Here is a 20187-nt window from a genome sequence, read left to right on the forward strand (position 1 = left end):
AAGGGGGAGATTGTTGATACAATCGACCTAGGAATTAAATAGGTGATCTTTGTTTTTGATGTGTGTGTCAAAAGGTTTAAGTTAGACTTTGCATTGGTTCTAATATGTACTTAAGTTGTGCAGGACTTGGTAGATTGCACAAGCTTGGAAAGTTTCATGGCTCAGGTTCTTGAAGATTGGTGAAGGATGGTGCATCCGATGGACCACGGATAAGAAGCAAACGGAGTGAAGGGAAGTGAATCTCAAGGCAATGTGAAGTATGACACGAAGAATAGCTGCAGGCTTGAGTGCATCTGAGGGACAAAGGCTGAGGAGAAAGACTTCAGGAGCAACTCCGGACACCAGTCGACTGATGCAGTCGACTGGGAGCGAACAGAATGCCTCTGTTCGCTCGGTCCACAGTCACCAGTTGACTGATGAAACATGCAGTCGACTGGTGCAGTCGACTGCATGTTTCAGCAGTCGACTGGTATAATGCCGTTGGGATGATGACGCATAGGATCTCCGCAAATTTGATTAAAACAGTAGTCGTTGTGTGATACTAGTCGACTGCGTGTTTTAGCAGTCGACTGATGTCGCGAATTTCAGCACGCTGTATATAAAGTTGAGAGCTTGGAAAGAAAAAGGCAACTGATTGAAATTACTGTTTAAACTTTCCAAGTGCTCTCTTAGTCTTACTACTCTTATTCTCTCCTCCCAAAAGCTCATCAAAAATCTTGTAAAAGGAGGAGATCATCTTGTAAAGGTTTCTCCACCATCACTCTTGGATTGAAAAGGAGAAGATCTTAGTGGAGCTTGCTTGGGTGTGTGTGTGCCTTGGATTAGTCACCTCAAGGAGGTGGAGACCAAGTAAATCGAAGAGTTAGCCGTGTTCTCTTATTGTTTTTCATTTGTATGTTCTTTTTGTGCTTCCGCTAACAAAATTGTAGGTGAAAAATCAAGAAAGGCTATTCACCCCCCCCCCTCTAGCCATACTCAAGGTTCTATCACTTAGAAACCTTATAGGCATCTACCATGGATGCCCACAAGGTGTTCCTCGGAAAGGCATTTAAAGAATACCTTATGATGTCCCGGTTATCTACCTTTTGTTCAATTACATGAAGACCGTTGAGCAGATCTTGAATCCGGGCGTGGAGTTGAGCAGCTGTCTCACCTTCCTGCAGTTTGATATTAAATAATTTATTAAAGATTAAATCTCTTTTACTTACTTTGGTGTCGGACGTCCCTTCATGAAGTTGAAGCCCACAACTCCTCGCACCTCAAGGGGTCGACGCGGTCGAGTTCTTCTTTTGATAGACCACTGGAGGGTGCAGTCGCTTGGCATTAGCTTCCACCTTCTTAATCGAGACGCGTCCCACCTCGTATGGTAGTGGTTACCGCGCTATCGGTTGGTAGTCGAGTCCGGGTTTGATAATCATCTAGACTTCAAATGAGTCTCGAGAAATGCCCCATCCCACCCTTCCAAGATTCAAGTCGCCTCCGTGAATTGAATAGCGGGCTGTCAGTTGTAGCCTTCTTGAAGGGCCATTTTAGATCAACTATAAAAAATAACCAAGAAAATCCCAAGACTTGGTCCCGGCTTAGAGGCGGTATATAAAAAAATAAAACACGAACTGGTGGTGTCTGCACCAACCCTCGAAAAAACCGATTCGAGAAAAATTAGAATACGGCTATAAAGCCAAATTTAATTGACCAAAACCTGAAAATATCACGGAAAATTGTTTTGAATGGTGGTTGCACCGATCAAAACGACGACCTCGATACCAATTGATGGATCAAAGCGCCAGAGGGTGAATGCGCTAGGCTATTTTAGCGATTTTACTTGAAATCGTTTGAGTAACTAAAGTAACGCAGTGAAATGAAAAGTAAAGTAAATACAAAGACCTGATTGATTTACTTGCTTCGGATCTTATTTCGACTCTCTACTGAAGGCCCGCGGTCCTCCTTTGCTGTGAACAACTATATAACACGAAATCTTTACAAGTGAATAAGTACAAGTAAGTGCGAAACGAAACTATACCAACGAAAAAGAGAATAGAGAACTGATTGATTCGTTGGAGTAGCAGAGCGTTGTTGAGGCGCTTAGCAACAAAGACACGAAGAGCGAGTTTACATCGTCGGATGATATGAGCCGCACCGAGGCCTCTTTTATAGCTCGCAAGGTCTGATCCAGATCCCAGTCTCGGATCAGATTTGACCGAGCAGATCGGTCAACCGATCCTCGTGTTCACCGACCGATCGATGATCTCCACCGCATTCCGATCTCGAGCCGATCCGCCTCCGCCCGATCGAAACTTATCTCGCTCGGTCGGATCGATCCCAAGATTCGATCGACCGACCGATCGATCTCCTCGACCCGCGCACCTCGGCTCGATCCAGCCGACACCTATCCTGTGTTCTCGGATCCGAGATCCGATCGACCGAATCCGGCCCTGGTCGAACCCGGTCAACTCGGAGATCAATCAGGGTGCTGGAGGTTCGGTCGATCGATCTTGTCGCTCTAACCTCGCATAATGGTTACCCGCAGCAGTTAAGACTACAGAAGACTACAAAAGATAACATAGAATTGTCACCATCTGACCGACCGAGTCGACTTCAAGTTTCCACCGTAAACTTAGGTCGATCCGACGCGCCCCCTCTACGGGGAACGCGTCCTCACCTACTCCACTCAGGAGATTTACCTGATGTCAGTCCGGTCCTCCAGACCGACTGAACTTTCCGCCTAGGGTTACCACCCCCTAGGACCTAGGGTTACCGCCCCCTAGGGTTTTTCTCCACCTAGGGTTACCACCCCCTAGGACCTAAAGTTGCCGCCCTTAGGATTTTCCTCCACCTAGGGTTACCTCCACCTAGGACCTAGGGTTACCACCCCCTAGGTTTTTCACATGCCTAGCCGCAGCGAGGACTTTTGCCTAAGTATCCCTTAGGACTTTCCTGCAAACTCCATGAACCTTATTAGATCACCACACATCTTAACTTTGAATCCTTTGCCATTATCAAAACTCAGGTTCGATCGTCGGATGCTTCCTGCACCAACACTAAGTACCTTTACGCTCGGACGGACTTTGTCCGGCCGAGCATATATGAGCATATGGGTGCTCGCTTGGCTTTCGCTCAGCCGGTGATATGTTGAAACTATGCATAAGGCTAAATGCCTTTACGTTCGGACAGACTTTGCCCGACCGAGTGTATATAAGTACATTGGTACTCGCTCGGCCTTCAATCAATCAGTAACATGCTAAGAATCATATATAAGGCTAAATGCATTTACGCTCAGTCAGACTTTACTCGACCGAACATATATGAGCACGTGAGTGCTCACTCAGAGTTCGATCGACCGATAACATGTAGAGAACCATATATAAAGCTAAGTGTTCTTACGCTTGATCTGGCTTTGCTCAACCGAACGTATATGAGCACATTGACTCTCGCTCGACATTCGATCAGCCGATAATCGAGCGCCCTCAAAAAAACCTTTTACTTAGTCAATCATTATTAATTATACATTCGTCCGGTTATATACTTCTCACATCCCTCTCAATCCTAGCTCCTTCATTTAATAGACCGACCTATCATAATTCGTATCATCAAAAAATTTAAAACACATTTGATTTGATGTCAATATCGATAGACTTTGATTTATGATTGAAGATAAATTTGTCAAGGAATCATGCAAAGTCGATTCCCTTAAAATAAAATTTAAAAAAAATCCTAATCAAGTTAGAAACCTTCCCATCTCATAAAAAAATTCATCAAAAGTTTCACCTTATCAGCTTGATGGATTTCATTCACAACAGGCATCACCAACTACAACGACTGCTTTATTGGCGATAAATGATCAACAAAATCTGCCTTCTACACTGTATGGTTTATGGTCTATAGTTCGTGAATCTCCAGTAATCATATTAGTAACCATCTCTGCAGTGCCCAATGCCTGAAAAGACCATACCAATTGCAAACTGTTAACATGTTCTCTGAACTCGAAATAGCATGCACATTGAGCAAACTAACAATAAATTTTTAAGCATGCATCATGTTCTTCAAAAGAAAGGTTTAACTGCTGGTTCCATAGTGATGAAAGAAATAATTGCATTTTCATTTAACTAATGATTACCAGAGAAAGGCCGGATCCTTCATGTCCAGCCGCAAGAAAAAGATTTGGGAAACCAGGAACTGGTCCTATGACAGGCTTCCCATCAGGCACTGAAAAAGAAAGGTTTATTGGAATATACTATATGTATATATACATATACTTGGACGCATTTCTGTAGAGCAGGCGTTGGATATATAAGAAAGTAAGCTTACTGTAAGGACGGTGTCCAATTCTTATCCTTTTGCCAATTTTAATATCAAGAGACAAAGCATTCAATGCAGGAAAGAACTGCCCTGCTCGGTCCAATATCTGTTGAACAATAGATTCATCCAATTCTCTGTTGAATCCAACAAACTGCCGACTACTCCCTAGAAAGACCAAGCACAAACAATTTCTAATGCACATTTAATATCAGAGGAGATTTTAGGTAACTTCAGATGTACAATCACACAGGAATCCTTCAGAAATAATATGAAAATAAGGAATTTACAAATCCCAACTCCCAAGTGGTCTGCGTTGTCTGCTTTCAAATTAAAACATTTTGATTCCTCTGGAACGGTTTACTAATTTAAACTTATTACCAAAGGCAGAGTTCCGAGAATTACCAAGTAGAAGATTCCCCTTGACATCTAAAGTGGCAGTCATTGATATGGATGGCAAGCTCTGATAATTTTCAACTGCTCCTGAAGTGGACCTGTGATGATTCATATATCCTACCTCCATCACCCCATGGTTTAGATGAAGCTTATTGAAGTTCTCCAACACAATAAGATATCCCTAGTTAAACAAGGGGAAACATATTTATTACTTAATAAAAATAGGTGGATCCGCTACCTTATCAGCCCCCCTTACTGCCGGCCCCATGGATCTGCTACCTTACTATTTATTACTTACTAGATACAAGGAAATGTAGTTGTAGCAGTTAATCAGTAACACAAAAGAAAAAGCTAAGGAAAATAAGGAATATTGTCTTTCTGTTACACTTACCATAGATTGCTTTGTAGGATTTTTCTAATGTCTAATCTAACTTACTGTTCTCACAATCCAAGTTCCAGTTCACCTTACCAGAACAGCCCAAATTTTAGATCCACTGGGGGAACTGTTAATTTGACACTATCACTAGGCAATTACAGCATGAAGCAATAATGAAGGGATTGTAATTTCATATATAACCTTTCTAGGCATGACAGGTATGTTTGGCAAAATATTTGGTTGTACTAAGAGATTTTGCATCAAGGTTCCCGACCAAGTACCAGCAGCAATGACAACAGCTCTTTTGGCATACAAGTTTCTCTTGGATGTTTGAATGCCAACTATTTGTGCAGATGCAGAGCTGCAAGGTTATAAGATCGACCAAAGCATGTCAGTTGCTGTACCATGAAACTAAACTGGATCAGTACTATCAGATGAACCTAGAAAAAAAATGTCCACCTTACTAGGGAAAGGGCAGGATCATTATAGAACTCGGCATATCTACCATGTGAAAGGAATTGTTTATTACCCTAGCACATGAAAACAAATAAAGATAAAACCAGGTAAGGATACATGACATACTTCAAAATCTGCACCAAGAGCATATAGAGGATAAAAGCTAGCAAAAGAGGGCACAAGAGTAGCATTAGTTTACCTCTTCAATAAATGCAACTGTCTGAGAGGCATCTAGTTGGCAATCATCTGGTACAAAAGCAGCTCCACCTTCCTTTCCAATTTTCAGTGCTGGTTCCTTTAATTGCAAAGAAGATGTAGACAAGTATTCTGCTCTCAACCCTGATTCATTCAGTTGCTTGACCCTTTTTTTCAACATGTGCATCTCCTCTTGCGTTCTACCAACCAACAAGCTTCCTATTAAATGAAGTATACATAATGAATAATATATTTCTTGTAAAACAACTATTATTACACTCGTGCATATATCACTTTCTTAAACACTTAACATCATAATGCAACACGTGAGACTAAACCATAACACGCAAATATTAACTCTAATTCTCTCCTTAAGATGGGGCTTTGATAATAATCAATGTCCAATTTGTCACACAATATAGACAAAAGTTTGGCACATAGAAATACAACTAATAAGACACTAAGAAGGTGAGAAACTTGCTAATGTGACACTTTCAATTGATGATATTAGAATACGACTTTAACAAGCTGATCTTCAAAGGAATTGACATAATCTTCTTTCTTAAGAGATCTTCATCTAAACATCTTTTTCTCCAATCATCGAGATGTGAGGATATGATCCTTCAATTGAACCCACATCAACATTATACTGGAACGTTCAAGATTTATGACCTTTGTTTCTCCATTTTCTGTATTAGTAGACATTGGAGTGCTAAAGGGTGTTGGTTAATCCCACTAAGTATTTTCCGTCTTTTTCTTTAACCTATATTTCTTGCTACATTTACTGATCCGGCAATAAGGTCGGGGGACCCCCTCTGGAGGGGAGTCAATGCCACGTGGAGGTCAAAGGTCAAAAGGGTCAACATGAGGTCCGTCCAATCGGAGAAGGGGTGGATCGACCGGTCGAACGACTCCGAGCGGAATCAAAGACAGCCCGACGGGGAGTCGGGTTTCCGACGCTCATGGTGAACAAGGTCGCCGGGCCGAGCGAACGGCCCGCTCGGCCGAGGCACAAAGCAGCAATGGAGGAACCGTCTCAAGCCGACCGGAGAACGTGGAGTGGAATCTTCCCGGTCGGACTGATGTCTGCCGAGCGGATGGATGCTCGGCGCGGGGAAAGAAGAGACAAAAGGACAAGGGGACATTGGGGAACATCTTCTAACAACAGGCATGTTCGACGACTAAGTATACGCAAAATCCCACGACAGAAGGTTCTGCTGTCCCATCATAGACGTGCTCGAACTGTAGCGGTATGGTGTCAGGCATGTTCATCTGGTAAGCCCATACTAAGGTATGGTAAAGGACACGTGTACACCTCGACAGGTGTGCACACGCCTTCCTGGAGCTCTATATAAGAGCCCACAGACTTCACCGGAGGTACGCAATCACGCGATTTCTCATCTTGGGAGCTACTCCATCATTTTTCTCTTGCCTAACTTGAGCGTCGGAGGGTCGTCGCCGGGAACCCTTTCCCGGCCTGACTTCTTTGCAGGTTCACCGGAGCTCCATACGGCCGGTCAGAGATCCACGTCATCGGTTTTGAGAGCGTCACGTGCCCAGCGTCTATCAATTCAGCGTTCGGACAGGATCAAATTGACGCCGTCTGTGAGAACGCACCTGCATCCGAGCGGAAGAGATGGATGAAGCTGGACGACCGCACACCGTAATGCTCTCCCAAGAGGAGCTCGACGCTCTAATCGAGACAAGAGCAGCTAAGCTCGTGGAGCAACAAAAGCAGAAAGCGCAAGCCGAGCGGCTGGAGCAACAAGCGACGTCAGCATCAGGAGGCCGAGCGGAAGCACCACATGCCACGGTTCCATTTCATCGGGCCCTATTTTGTACGCCTCCTGAAGTCACAACAGTTAACCGTGATCGAGGATCTTCATCCGACGAGGCGCCCATGCGAGACAACAGAAAAGGCAAGACTCCCCGAACAGACTCCTCTCCCGAGCGGATCAACCGGCAGTTTTCAGAAGCCATCCTACGGAACCCTCTGCCAAAGCACTATCTGCCCCCGGCGATCGGTGAATACAACGAAACCACCGACCCGGACGATCATCTAGGTAAGTTCGACAACACAGCTACACTACATCAATATACAGATGGAGTGAAATGCCGGGTGCTTCTTACCACCCTCTCGGGATCGGCGCAACGATGGTTCCGGAGGCTACCGGACGGATCCATCACCAGCTTTAAAGAGTTTCGCGTCGCTTTTCTCCATCACTTTGCAAGCAGTCGGCGTTATCAGAAGACCAGTGTCAGTCTATTCGCCATCAAGCAAGAGCCCAGGGAGCCGCTCAGAGCTTACATCCAACGATTCAACCGAGTGACCATGGATATTCCAACAGCCACCTCAGAAACAATGATGAATGCGTTCACGCAAGGCCTCGTGGACGGTGACTTCTTCCGTTCACTCATTCGAAAGCCGCCCTGAAACTATGATCATATGTTGCACCGAGCCAATGAGTACATTAATGTGGAAGAAGCACAGGCAGCCCGAAGAAAAGAAGCTCTAACTGAACGGCCAACCCCTGCCGAGCGGAAGCCGCTCACTGGCCACCAATCGCCCAGAGGGCCGCGAGCCAAAGCAGTCCGCCCTCACCATGCAAGGTCCCACGCCATCCAAGAGGTATCCACCGAGCAGCCCAAACCAAAAAAGAAGGTATGGACCCCCCCATATTTTGCTCGTTCCACCGGACCGACACGCATAATACAAGAGATTGTCGAAGCCTTCCCCTGATCGCCCACCCCGTTCCCCAGAGTGGCCGCCGTCAATCACCATCATCCGATAGGCGACAGGGACACCGTGAAGCCGATCGACGACAGTCTCCCGAGCGGTCTCATCCTCAGAGGCACGAGGACAATCCCCGAGCATCCAAGGAGCGGGCAAGGCCGTCCGCCCGGGAGGAAGAAAATAGAAGCAACACGTCCCGCGGCGAAATCAACATCATCGCTGGTGGACCGACCAGAGGTGACTCCAACAAAGCAAGGAAGGCGAGTGTCAGGCAGCTCCAGATCCATGCGGTCGGCTGCAGCCAAGAACGGGCGAACGGGCCCGAAATTAGCTTTGGGCCCAGGCACCTAGAGGGAGTCGAAGTGCCACATGACGACGCCCTCATCATCAAAGCGGTAATAGTTAACTATACTATTCACCGCATTTTCATTGATACAGACAGTTCGATCAACATTATATTTAAAAAGGGCTTTTAACCAACTGCAAATTGATCGAGCCGAGTTGCTGCCCATGACAACCCCCCTCTACGGGTTTACGGGCAATGAAGTTCTACCGGTCGGGCAAGTCCAACTGGCTATATAATTGGGAGAAGAGCCGCTCAGAAGGACGCGGACTGCCAACTTCGTCATGGTCGACTCTCCCTCAACATACAATGTTATCCTGGGGCGACCTTTCGCTGAGTTCCGAAAGCCGCTCCACTTTCTACCGTAAAATCAAGTTCCTATGAAGATAAAGTCGAGAAGTGCGAGGAGACTAGTCCGGCTCGGCGATGCTACGTCGAAATGGTCCGAGCGAATCTACTTCGCTGAAGACGCCACGGATCGAGGTGAACGCCATAACCGAAAACCATCCCTTTGGTTTACGAAGAAAAAGAGGAGGTGCAGATCCACCGACCCGACCGGAGGCATCGCGGTCGATCTGGAGGCAAGCCGAAAAAAGAGGTGATCAAATGTCTCCAGAGAAACTGCGACGTCTTCGTTTGGTCGACGCACGAGGGAATTTCGCCAAATATAGCACAGCATGAGCTTCACGTCCGACCGGACGCTCGGCCGGTGAAGCAAAGGAAGAGGGACTTTAGCACCGAACAAAACGCTATCATCCGAGCGGAGGTCAAGAAGCCCCGGAGGCCGCCATACGCTGAAGTGCCTCGAGGTCAAGCGAACGTGGTGCTAGTCCAAGCCGGCAACAAGTGGAGGGTTCAGATCGATTTCCGGATCTCAACAAAGCACGCCCAAAAGATTTCTACCTCCCCTTGATCGATCAACTGTGGACTCCACGGTCTGCGAGCTGATATGACATCGACGCTTATCGTATACCATCAGTGCCACTACCAAGAGGATCAAGAGAAGGTTAGCACACCGACGGCACTTAATGTTACAATGTGATGCCGCTCGATCAAGAACGCGGAGCAACCTACCGCTTAACGAACAAGGGATTCAAGGAGTGATCGACGCATTTGTAAGTGTACGTGGATGATATTCTCATCAAGTCCGTCCCGAGCGCCGATCTTTTACTGATACGGAGGAGACCTTCCGAACCGAGGAAGTACGGGTCAAGCTCAACCTCGAAATGTCTGTTGGAGCAAAAGGCGCTGGCTATATAGTGACCGAGCGGGGCATAGAAGCAAATCCCAGCAAGGTAAAAGCGTTGCAAGATATGTCACCCCCAAGAAATATGAGGGAAGTACAGCGCTTGACCAGTCGGATAACTGCGTTGTCAAGATTCATCTCCAAGACTGCCGACCGGAGCCTCCCTTTTTTCAAGATCCTGCGCAAAGCTACTAAGTTTCATTGGGACGAAGAATGTGATCGGGCGTTTGAGGAGCTGAAAACGTATTTGAATTCCTTGCCCGTGCTAGCCAAGCACGCTGTAGGGGAGCCGCTCTGTATTTATTTATCTTCAACCGAGCGAGCAGTAGGCTCGGCATTAGTGAGGACGAGCGGTGAAGAACAACCCGTGTACTTCTTGAGCCATATTCTAAAAGATACTGAATCTCGCTACACTGGGCTCGAGAAGCTGGTTTTTGCTTTGGTCCTCGCCGCTCGGAGACTTCATCCTTATTTCCTGGCACATACAATCATCGTCCGGACAAATAGCCCATTGGGAAGAGTGCTGCTGAACCCAGAAGCGTCCGGACGGCTCATCAAATGGACAACGGAGTTAAGTGAATTTGACATTCAGTATCAACCCCGATCGGCGATAAAGGCGCAGTCCTTAGCAGATTTTGTTACCGAAGTGCAAAATCCCGAGCCCGGAGCTATGTGGAAAATATTTGTGGATGGATCGTCTACTCGGCTCGGGAGCGGGATTGGTGTGCTATTACTTTCTCCCCAAGAAGAACGGATGCACCTATCCGTTCGGCTGGACTACAAAGTCACTAATAATGAAACGGAGTATGAGGCCGTCATAGCCAGCTTGCAGGCAGCCCGGCATGTAGGAGCCGGTCGGGTGATGCTCCATTCAGACTCCCAGCTCAGATCTCATGCACTTTTGAGATTAACAACGTCCGGCTCAAGCTCTACGCTGAGGCTTTCAAAAAGCTCAAGACCCACTTCAGAGAAGTTATTATCCAGAAGATACCCCGAGCGGAGAACCAGGCGGCAGATGAGTTAGCCAAGCTCGCAAGTTCAATATCACCGATCGTCATCCAACAGCCAATTGAGCAAGTATCCTTGGTGGCGCACATCGACCGGATGGAAGGCCTCGCATTCCCAAGCGATTGGAGGACAGCCATCATGGAGTTTCTCCACTCGGGTGCTACACCTTCCGATCGGGAGGAAGCCCAGCTATTGAGGAGGAGAGCCGGTCGGTTCACACTCGTGGGAGACCAACTCTACAAGAAGACTTTCTCCCGCCCACTTTTGAAGTGTGTGAGCACAGAGGACGCGGAGTACATCCTCCAGGAAGTACACCAAAGATCGTGCAGAGGACATCCGGGCGGACGATCGCTGGCCAGGAAGATCCTGCTGGCCGGATACTTCTGGCCAACCCTGCAAGCAGACGCCGCTCGGGCCGTCGCGATGTGCCTCTCCTGCCAGAAGTACCACAACGTCTCCCACCAACCGGCGGAGGAGATGAAAGCATCTATAGTGTCATGTCCGGTCGATCAGTGGGGAATGGATATCGTGGGTCCGTTCCCTATAGCGACCGGTCAGCGAAAGTTTCTTCTAGTGGCGGTCGACTACTTTTCCAAATAGGTGGAGGCCGAGCCACTGGCCAAGATCACCGAGCACATGGTTAAAAGGTTTATCTGGCAGCATATAATCTGTCGATTCGGCATTCCTCGCCGGCTCGTATCTGATAACGGATGACAGTTCGCCGGGAAGCAGCTCGAAGAATGGTGCAAGAGTTATGGCATCGAACAACATTTTACTTCCGTGTATCCCTGAGCAATGGTCGTCAAGTAGCCAACCGGAGATTCTTCAGATTCTTCTGCCCTCGACCATATGGTAAAACTGGACTAGTCACGGGCCCCATGGCTATCCGCACGGCCCCAAAGGAGGGAACAGGCCACGCCATTCCATTCGTGTACGGCGGGCGCTTATCCCGAATAAGTTTGTGATACAATTCTTCCTGATCCGTAACTACGATGATGACAACGCCGAGCGAAAGTGTATGGAATCGACTTGATCGACGAAGAGCGAGCCAAGGCGTCCGTCCCAGCCTAATGGCGCACTGCAAAGAACGAAGCGTAACTACAACCCGCGTGATCCCTAGAGCGCTCTGTGTCGGCGACCTAGTGTGGAAGAAAGTAAAGTCGGTCGGGGACGTTGGCAAGCTCCCTGGGCAGGGCCCTTCAAAGTCATCGAAAGCTCGCCGGTGCCTATTATCCGGAGGATGAAGACTGACAAGAATCGATCGACCACGGAGCGAACCACCTCCACTTTACCCAGCGGGTGAAAAGTGCGCCAATGTAATGTATTCAGATACTTTCCGCTCAGATACTTGAAACGCAGAGTAAAAATCGAAAATTAAGCAAGTATACGCAGATCGTCACCGACCGAAGACCGCCGAGCTCGACGTTAAAATCGAGAGTCGAGACGACTATAAACCCTCCGGCCGAAGACCGCCGAGTCCGACGTTAAAATCGAGAGTCGCTACGGCATTATAAACCCTCCGGAAGACCGCCGAGTCCGACGTTAAAATCGAGAATCGCACGGCGATTATAAACCCTCCGGAAGACCGCCGAGTCCGACGTTAAAATCGAGAATCGCACGACTATAAACCCTCCTAAGACCGCCGAGCTCCGACGTTAAAATCGAGAATCGCGGCGATTATAAACCCTCCGGCCGAAGACCGCCGAGCTCCGACGTTAAAATCGAGAGTCGACCGGTGACTATAAACCTCCACGAAGACCTCGAGCTCCGACGTTAAATATCGAGAGTCGAACTGGCGAGGAAGACCGAGCCCGACGTTAAATATCGAGAGTCGGACCGCGACTATAAACCCTCCGGCGTGAAGACCGCCGAGCTCCGACGTTAAATATCGAGAGTCGGACCGCGATATAAACCCTCCGGTAAGACCGCCGAGCTCGACGTTAATATCGAGAGTCGCACGGCGACTATAAACCCTCCGGCGGAAGACCGTCGAGCTCCGACGTTAAATATCAAAGTCGGACCGGCGACTATAAACCTCCCGGAAGACCGCCAAGAGTCGGGACGAGTCGGAACGGCGACTATAAACTCTCCAACCGGAAGACCGTCGAGCTCCGACGTTAAATATCGAGAGTCGCGCCGGCGACTATAAACCCTCCGGCCGGAAGACCGTCGAACTCCGACATTAAAAATCGAGAGTCGAACCGACGACTATAAACCCTCCGGCCGGAAGACCGTCGAGCTCCGACGTTAAAAATCGAGAGTCGCGCAGGCGACTATAAACCTCCGGCCGGAAGACCGTCGAGCTCCGACGTTAAAAATCGAGAGTCGGACCGGCGACTACAAATCCCCCGGCCGGAACGAAAGACGCTTGAAGATAAGCGGCAGGGGAAAGTAGTGACAAGTCGTATGCCACTTACGCCCGCTCGGGAGGCCTAGTTGGCCGAGTTGTGTGTCATAGGCCCCAACTAATCACTCACAAACACACAGAGTAAAAACGAAGTTGCACAACACAAATAAACTTTTCATTGAAAACAGGGGAATTAAGGCCGAGCGGCCGAATTACAAAAAAGGAAAATTTTTTGCCGAGCGGCCGAATTACATAAAAACTTTACTCCAGAAAATCGTAAAGATCCTTGGGGATGGTGCTGAGGAGAGCCGCATAGTCTTGGGCCAGGATGCTGGCGGAGTCGGGAAGTTGAGCCTTGGACTTCAAGTAGTCCGTTATGACGGTGATGGCAAGCTCGAAGGCATTATACATCCGCTCGCACACTTTTTCTGAAAACTCGGTCGAGCGGATGTGCTTCTGCCTCAAGGCTGTGACTCGGTCGGGCTCTGCTTCCTGGTATTCTTTGAAGGTAGCTTGTGAAGCTTCAAGAGCTTCATGCAATTTCTTCAGCTCGTCCTTATGTTTAGTCGCCTCGGCCGAGCGGCTCACCTTCTCTCCGTCCAGCTGATCCATCAGCTCTTTAACCCGTTGCTCCAGGCCCCGCACCTCGACATTCTTCTTCTTCAGATCGGAGATAGTCGTTTTCTTCCGCTCGGTGGCCAGGCTTATTTTAAGGTCCAGTGACTTGACTTGTCGTTCAAGTTCGGCCAGAGTATGGGTCTGGCCGGCCATTTTCTTTTGCTCAGTCGACAACAGGTCTTGGGTCTTTTTGAGCTCTTTCTGCAGCTCGGCATATGATGGACCTTGTGAGCCAGACGGACCGCCCGGAGCCTTCAGCCTCTTTAATTCTTCCTCCACCATGGCCAGACGGTTGCAGAAGGCGATCTCCTCCACCCATCTCTGGCACAAGCAAGAATTATTAATGGCCGATCGGAAAGAATGCATAAAAAACTTCGGAAGAAAACGCACTTACCCTGCTGTGCGCGCTATCACAAATCATTGAGTGGAATCATATGACGGCCGCCCACATTTCGCTTAAAGGCCCCTTCATCAGAATCGTGTGCTCTGGTCACCGACTCGACTGCATCAATTCTTCGTGGGGAGATGCAAAGAGACTCGATGGTACGGTGCCGACCGAGAGTAGTCCGATCGGAGAAGGATCTGAGGCAGTAAAATCGGGACAAGATGGCCGAACGCTGACTTGTGGGGAGCGGTGAAGAGCGCCGACGGAATGGCTTGAGGGGGCCGCGAACGCGCCCACTGACGGCGTCCGATCGGACGAGATCGCCTCCACCGCGGGGCTTTGCCACGAGAATCGGCGGTGGTCCGCTCGGACGGATCGCGAAGTCGCCGATCAAGTGGTGTCTCCTCCTGCGCCTCGTCGGCGGGCGCTCCTCCCGAGTGAGCTTCCTCCCGGAAGGCCCTCGCCAGGTTATACGCCAACCGGCCCGGAGAGAAGCTCGAGCGCCGACTCCGCATTCGCCTCGCCTCTCCTTCGTTAGCCGACCGGTGATGCCCACTGCCCATCTGGTAACGGCCGAGCCGCCGCCTTCCTCTTCAAAATGCCGCCATCACGGACCCACGACAATATCCGCAAGAAAGGAAAAGGAGAAAATCAAGCAATCAAGGCAAATGTAAGTAAAATTTTACCGGCTGCCGAGGGGAGTCCGGATCGGACTCAAGCCAAATACGACATCACACCTTCTAGTAAGAACTTGATGTCGACCTCGCACTGCCTATGTTGGCAAGCCAAGATAGTCCGATCGGGTCTTGAACCTTTTGAGCTCAGGGGAGACTGGCGGTCCGACCTGCCATTGGGTTCGGAAGGAGGCCCATTCGGGAAGACGGAGATAGAAGTAGAACTCTTTCCAATGTTTATTGAAGAGGGCAATTTATTAAAGAAAACTAAACCGGGCCGAGCCTGGAATATGTAAGTGCCCAGCTCGGATTGTTTAGGATAATAAAAATAATAAAAGACCTCCGGTCGGAGGGGAATGTTGTGAATTTTGAACAAGACAACGACGTCGCACAGAAGGCGGAAAGTGTTAGGGACTAGGCTTCCGAGCGGAATGCCGAAAAAATTACAAACTTCTACGATGAAGGGATGGACTGGAAAGTGCAGACCGGCTACGAACTGGTCGCGGAAAACACAGAAAGCTCCGCGCGGCGGTTTGTGTGGCCGAGCAGAGGGGGAGTGTAAGATAAGTTCAAAATCAGAAGGGATTTCAAAAGTGTCCATCAGAATATCGGCGTCGCGCCGATCGAAGCGCGACTCCATGGTAGTATACCATGGGCCGAGGGCTTGGTCTTGAGGCTGAGAGGAACTAGCCATTGTTCGAACGGACGAAACAACAAAAGGCGAAGAAAGGCAGGCGGTAGAAGGAAGAAGATGACAAACGGAACAGTGCCCAGAAGACCAAAACTCAGGAAAGAAACAGAAAGAAAACACAAGGATCAAAGATAGAAAAGAAGAAGAACCTTACAGAGAAGAATAGAGTTCGACGAGGAACACGGAGTCGCCGGAAGAAGTAGCAACGAGATCACCGGAGCACTGAAACGCCGAAGGAAACTTCTGGACACGCGAAGACGCAAATGCGGCAAGGAGGGGGAGAAGGCGAAGGCTTTATAGGGTTAAGCCCGAACAGCCTCCACCGTCGGATGCAGGTCACGGGAACCAAAGCACGCATCTGGCCGTCAATTTTAAATTAAGGCGGTCCCATCGAAGGTAACGCCGCCGCCGTACGCTGATGGCATCGGGGGTGCCACATGGCACCGCAACATAGGTCGCATTTAATGGGCGCCCTTATCGCGCACAGTGCGTGTGCGCGGCTTTAATGGAGGGGATTTGGCGCAAATTCTGAGAAGATCCAAGGAATAATGTCGACTGATGCCATGGCTACCCCCACTGGGGCCGAGCGGCCGCTCGGAGTTACCCACAGTCCAGTCAGTTGGACTAATCGCCTCCTTCGATTAGACTTGAAGAGGAGGCAAGTGATCCGGTAGTAAGGGCGGGGGACCCCTTTGGAAGGAAGTCAACGCCTCGTGGAGGTCAAAAGTCAGAAGGATCAGCATGAGGCCCGGCCGATCGGAGTTATCCCGAGGGTTCGGCTGGCCGAACGGCTCCGACCGGAATCGAAGACAGCCCGATGGGGAGTCGGGTTTCCGACGCTCATGGTGAACAAGGTCGCCGGGCCGAGCGGGCGGCCCGCTCGGCCGAGGCACAAAGCAGCAATGGAGGAACCGTCTCAAGCCGACCGGAGAACGTGGAGTGGAATCTTCCCGGTCGGACTGATGTCTGCCGAGCGGATGGATGCTCGGCGCGGGGAAAGAAGAGACAAAAGGACAAGGGGACATTGGGGAACATCTTCTGACAACGGGCATGTTCGACGACTAAGTATACGCAAAATCCCACGACAGAAGGTTCTGCTGTCCCATCATAGACGTGCTCGAACTGTAGCGGTATGGTGTCAGGCATGTTCATCTGGTAAGCCCATACTAAGGTATGATAAAGGACACGTGTACACCTCGACAGGTGTGCACACGCCTTCCTAGAGCTCTATATAAGAGTCCACAGACTTCACCGGAGGTACGCAATCACGCGATTTCTCATCTTGGAAGCCACTCCATCATTTTCCTCTTGCCTGACTTGAGCTTCGGAGGGTCGTCGCCGGGAACCCCTTCCCGGCCCGACTTCTTTGCAGGTTCACCGGAGCTCCATACGGCCGGTCAGAGATCCACATCATCAGTTCTGAGAGCGTCACGTGCCCAGCGTCCATCGATTCAACGTTCGGACAGGATCATTTACCATAAACTTTTCATGAAATGAATAAATAGGTTATTACCACAGTTGTTAAGAATACCACTGAACGATTTAACACTATTAATTCAAAGTCAAAAATTTCATAAGTCTATAACCCTAATGTGGTTGTTCTCTCTCTCCATTATTTTACTCATCAATCTTCCATCTTCATAAATATTAACTTGAGTTAAAGCTTTTTTTTAATCCCTAAACATCGAAACATTACAATTGTAATAACTTGTCATTTAAAAAGTAATAATAAAATACTAATATAGTATAAACACAATCCCTAATGACTTTCATAAATGAAAATTACACTAAACACAATCATGAAATAGTAAGATAAATTAAATAATATTGTAATAATTATTATTTTGCAAAACTCCCAGAGGTGCAACTAACTATCATTCTTTTTTCCTTAATCACATATCCCTGTTTGGAAATTTCCAAAATATGTACATTAACTAATACCCACATCAAACTCCAATTCACAAACTAAGACAGAATATGCATTCCTAGGAGAGTCCAAAGTTGATCTTAGTTTGTGATTTGGAAGTGTTTAAGACAATCAAATAGTTTTGAGTCGAAATGGCTCTTCAATTACTATACAGAATAGAGGCTTAGCTGTAGCATACAGCTGCATCACGAGGCATAATCAATAACACAGGGAGAAATGTCCTGAACCTGCAATTACACTCCCACTTTAAGAGATGATTAGGGATGCAATAAGTTTCCACACATGACATTCTGAAAGATATAAGAAAAATCTCAAAAAATGAGAGATCTTCTTTTCCTCCATTTTAGAAAATAACCAAGATTTATTTAGTCAATAGTTATGATGTGATGGATATTTATTAGTTGTGAAATTGTTCTTTTGTTGACTAGACTTTGTAAATCTTTTTCTGTTTGCCACTGTCAAGTTAACTAGTGGTCAACATGAGTTGGTAGCAAGGAAATGATGAACAATATTTAATGGAAATTTTTAAGGCAGGAAGCATTTTTCAAGTGAAGCAAAGTACAACAGGGAAAGATCCCATTGAAAACGTAAACTAACCTTCCTTGTATAATGATGAAAAAGATTTTAAAAAATTTAATAATCACTAAAATCAACTTAAAGTTAAAACTTTCCCTATTATTTTAGTAAGGGGTTCGGAGTTTAGGTGATTGATGCTAGTTAAGTTCCCGTCCTTTATAATCTTTTTATTTATTTTTCTAAATTCCTTTTCTTGTATCATTCTTGAATGTTCAATTTGTTATCCTTCTTTTTTCTAAATTTCTTTTGCTTGTATCATTCTTGAATGTTCAATTTGTATCCTTTATTAATTTCTAGACAAACAATACAAGCTGACTCCATTCCCTAGTGAGCCTTCGTAACTGAACAATCAGGATACCAATTTTGATTTTGCGATATATCATAACAATATCCATAATAAAATTTTTAACATTCACATCAGTTTTTTTTTAAAAAAAACCTATATTTTATATTTAAAACTTTAACTTATATCCAGATAATTAAGTCAAAGGCTAAACAGAGTCAAAATTTACATTTTCGCCATTGCATTCCGGAGACTAAAAAAAATATTCAGAGAGGCATACCTGTCTTCTTCCAACCTAACACTTGAGCAGGGTCTTTGCCTTGATCTCTTATACTCTCAGACAATTTCTCCCACAGCTGCTTGCTTCTTGCCGCCAGCTCCCAAGTCTCACTACCCAGCGTCTTGTTTGCCATCCATATGTACCCTTGCCCTGGCGGCACGCGACGCAAACAAAGTAAGCACCTTTGCATTCATCAAAGCCTTCAGCCTTCAGCCTTCTAGAAGAAGGGAAAAAAACCTACCCGCTCCTGTGGCGCCGGAACAGGGAACGGCAGCATCGACGACAGCGACAGAGAGGTCGGAAGCAACGAGGATCTGTCGTGCAATGGTCAGTCCAATGATCCCAGCGCCGACGACAACGACATCGTGCTCAGACTTTGGAAGCGAGGCGTCGGCGGATCGGGGCGGCGCAGCTCTAAAGCGAGGGCGAGATCGCCACCGATCGAAGGGGAAGCGGGAGGCGGCGACAGATGAGATGCGGCGGACCGAGGATGAGGCGCGAAGGAAAAGGATTGAGGGATTAGGGTTTGGGGAAGGGCGGGCGATCGGTTCCATCATCGCCATCACCGTCGCTGATTCACTCTTATCTTCTTTATGTTTTATCTGTTTAATTAATTTCACCACCGGCCGCCGTGGAGTGCGCTGAGACAGTTTTAGTTTAGTGGTTTAATTAGATTGTATTAGAACATCCACACAATTGTATTAGAGCATTGGGCCGTGCTGAACCGAGTTTCAGAGTATTTAAGTTTATTTAATAAAATAATTAAATTCAGTTGAGTTATGCTAAACTGAATTTAAAATGAATTAAGTTTTTAAAATGATTATTTAAGTATAATTTAATTTATTTTTTTTTTTATGAATTTAAGTTTATTTGAAATTTAACTTGAGCTTGGTTCGTTTAAATGTTATCGAGTCCTTAATTCGAATGTGACTTGAGGTTTGTTCATTTAGATACTATCGAATTTTTAATTAAAGGTTGTTTGATTATTTAAAACTTTTAATTGTTTGATTAATTATTGAGTTTAATAATTTAAACTTATTTATTTATTTTATTTTATTTTATTTTATTATTTATTTAGCATATTAATAAAAATTTTATTAATAAATATGGTTCGTGAATATTATTTACGAACTTTGTTTCAATCATTGTTCACGAGCGTTGTTTACCAACGTTAACGAGCTGAACACATATGTATTCAAGTTTGTTTGTTTAGTTTAACGAGTTGTTCAAACTTATTTGTTTAATTAATTTTATATATATTGAATGAATATAAACAAGCTCTTATCATACTAAATACTAAACTTATTCACGAATACATGATTTATATACAATTCTAGTGAGAGCTAGAACTGGCTCTCG

At 46.8% G+C, this 20187-nt stretch overlaps 1 protein-coding gene across 4 annotated transcripts in view; it reads right to left on the reverse strand.

Annotated features, from left to right (window-relative positions):
- Window positions 1-19465, reverse strand: part of LOC122001440 (glycine oxidase-like) — a 40074-nt gene extending 20609 nt beyond the window's left edge. For 2 of the 4 annotated variants that reach the window (XR_006117368.1, XR_006117367.1), the window contains exons 1-9: window positions 19070-19465; window positions 18829-18978; window positions 5721-5935; window positions 5525-5595; window positions 5267-5426; window positions 4699-4870; window positions 4306-4461; window positions 4115-4203; window positions 3766-3934 (exon numbers count right to left, since the gene is read on the reverse strand). Coding sequence is in view for 2 of the 4 variants with exons in the window: in XM_042556177.1 (XP_042412111.1) it covers window positions 3839-3934; window positions 4115-4203; window positions 4306-4461; window positions 4699-4870; window positions 5267-5426; window positions 5525-5595; window positions 5721-5935; window positions 18829-18978; window positions 19070-19391 (1431 nt within the window). In the remaining 2 variants the exon portion in view is untranslated. Of the gene's footprint in view, window positions 1-3668; window positions 3935-4114; window positions 4204-4305; window positions 4462-4698; window positions 4871-5266; window positions 5427-5524; window positions 5596-5720; window positions 5936-18828; window positions 18979-19069 lie in introns of those variants that run through there. The other 2 variants (XM_042556177.1, XM_042556178.1) reach the window with 2 other exon arrangements.
- Window positions 19466-20187: the final 722 nt, after the last annotated feature.

This window comes from Zingiber officinale, chromosome 7A (assembly GCF_018446385.1).
Source record: "Zingiber officinale cultivar Zhangliang chromosome 7A, Zo_v1.1, whole genome shotgun sequence".
Taxonomy (NCBI): Eukaryota; Viridiplantae; Streptophyta; class Magnoliopsida; order Zingiberales; family Zingiberaceae; genus Zingiber; species Zingiber officinale.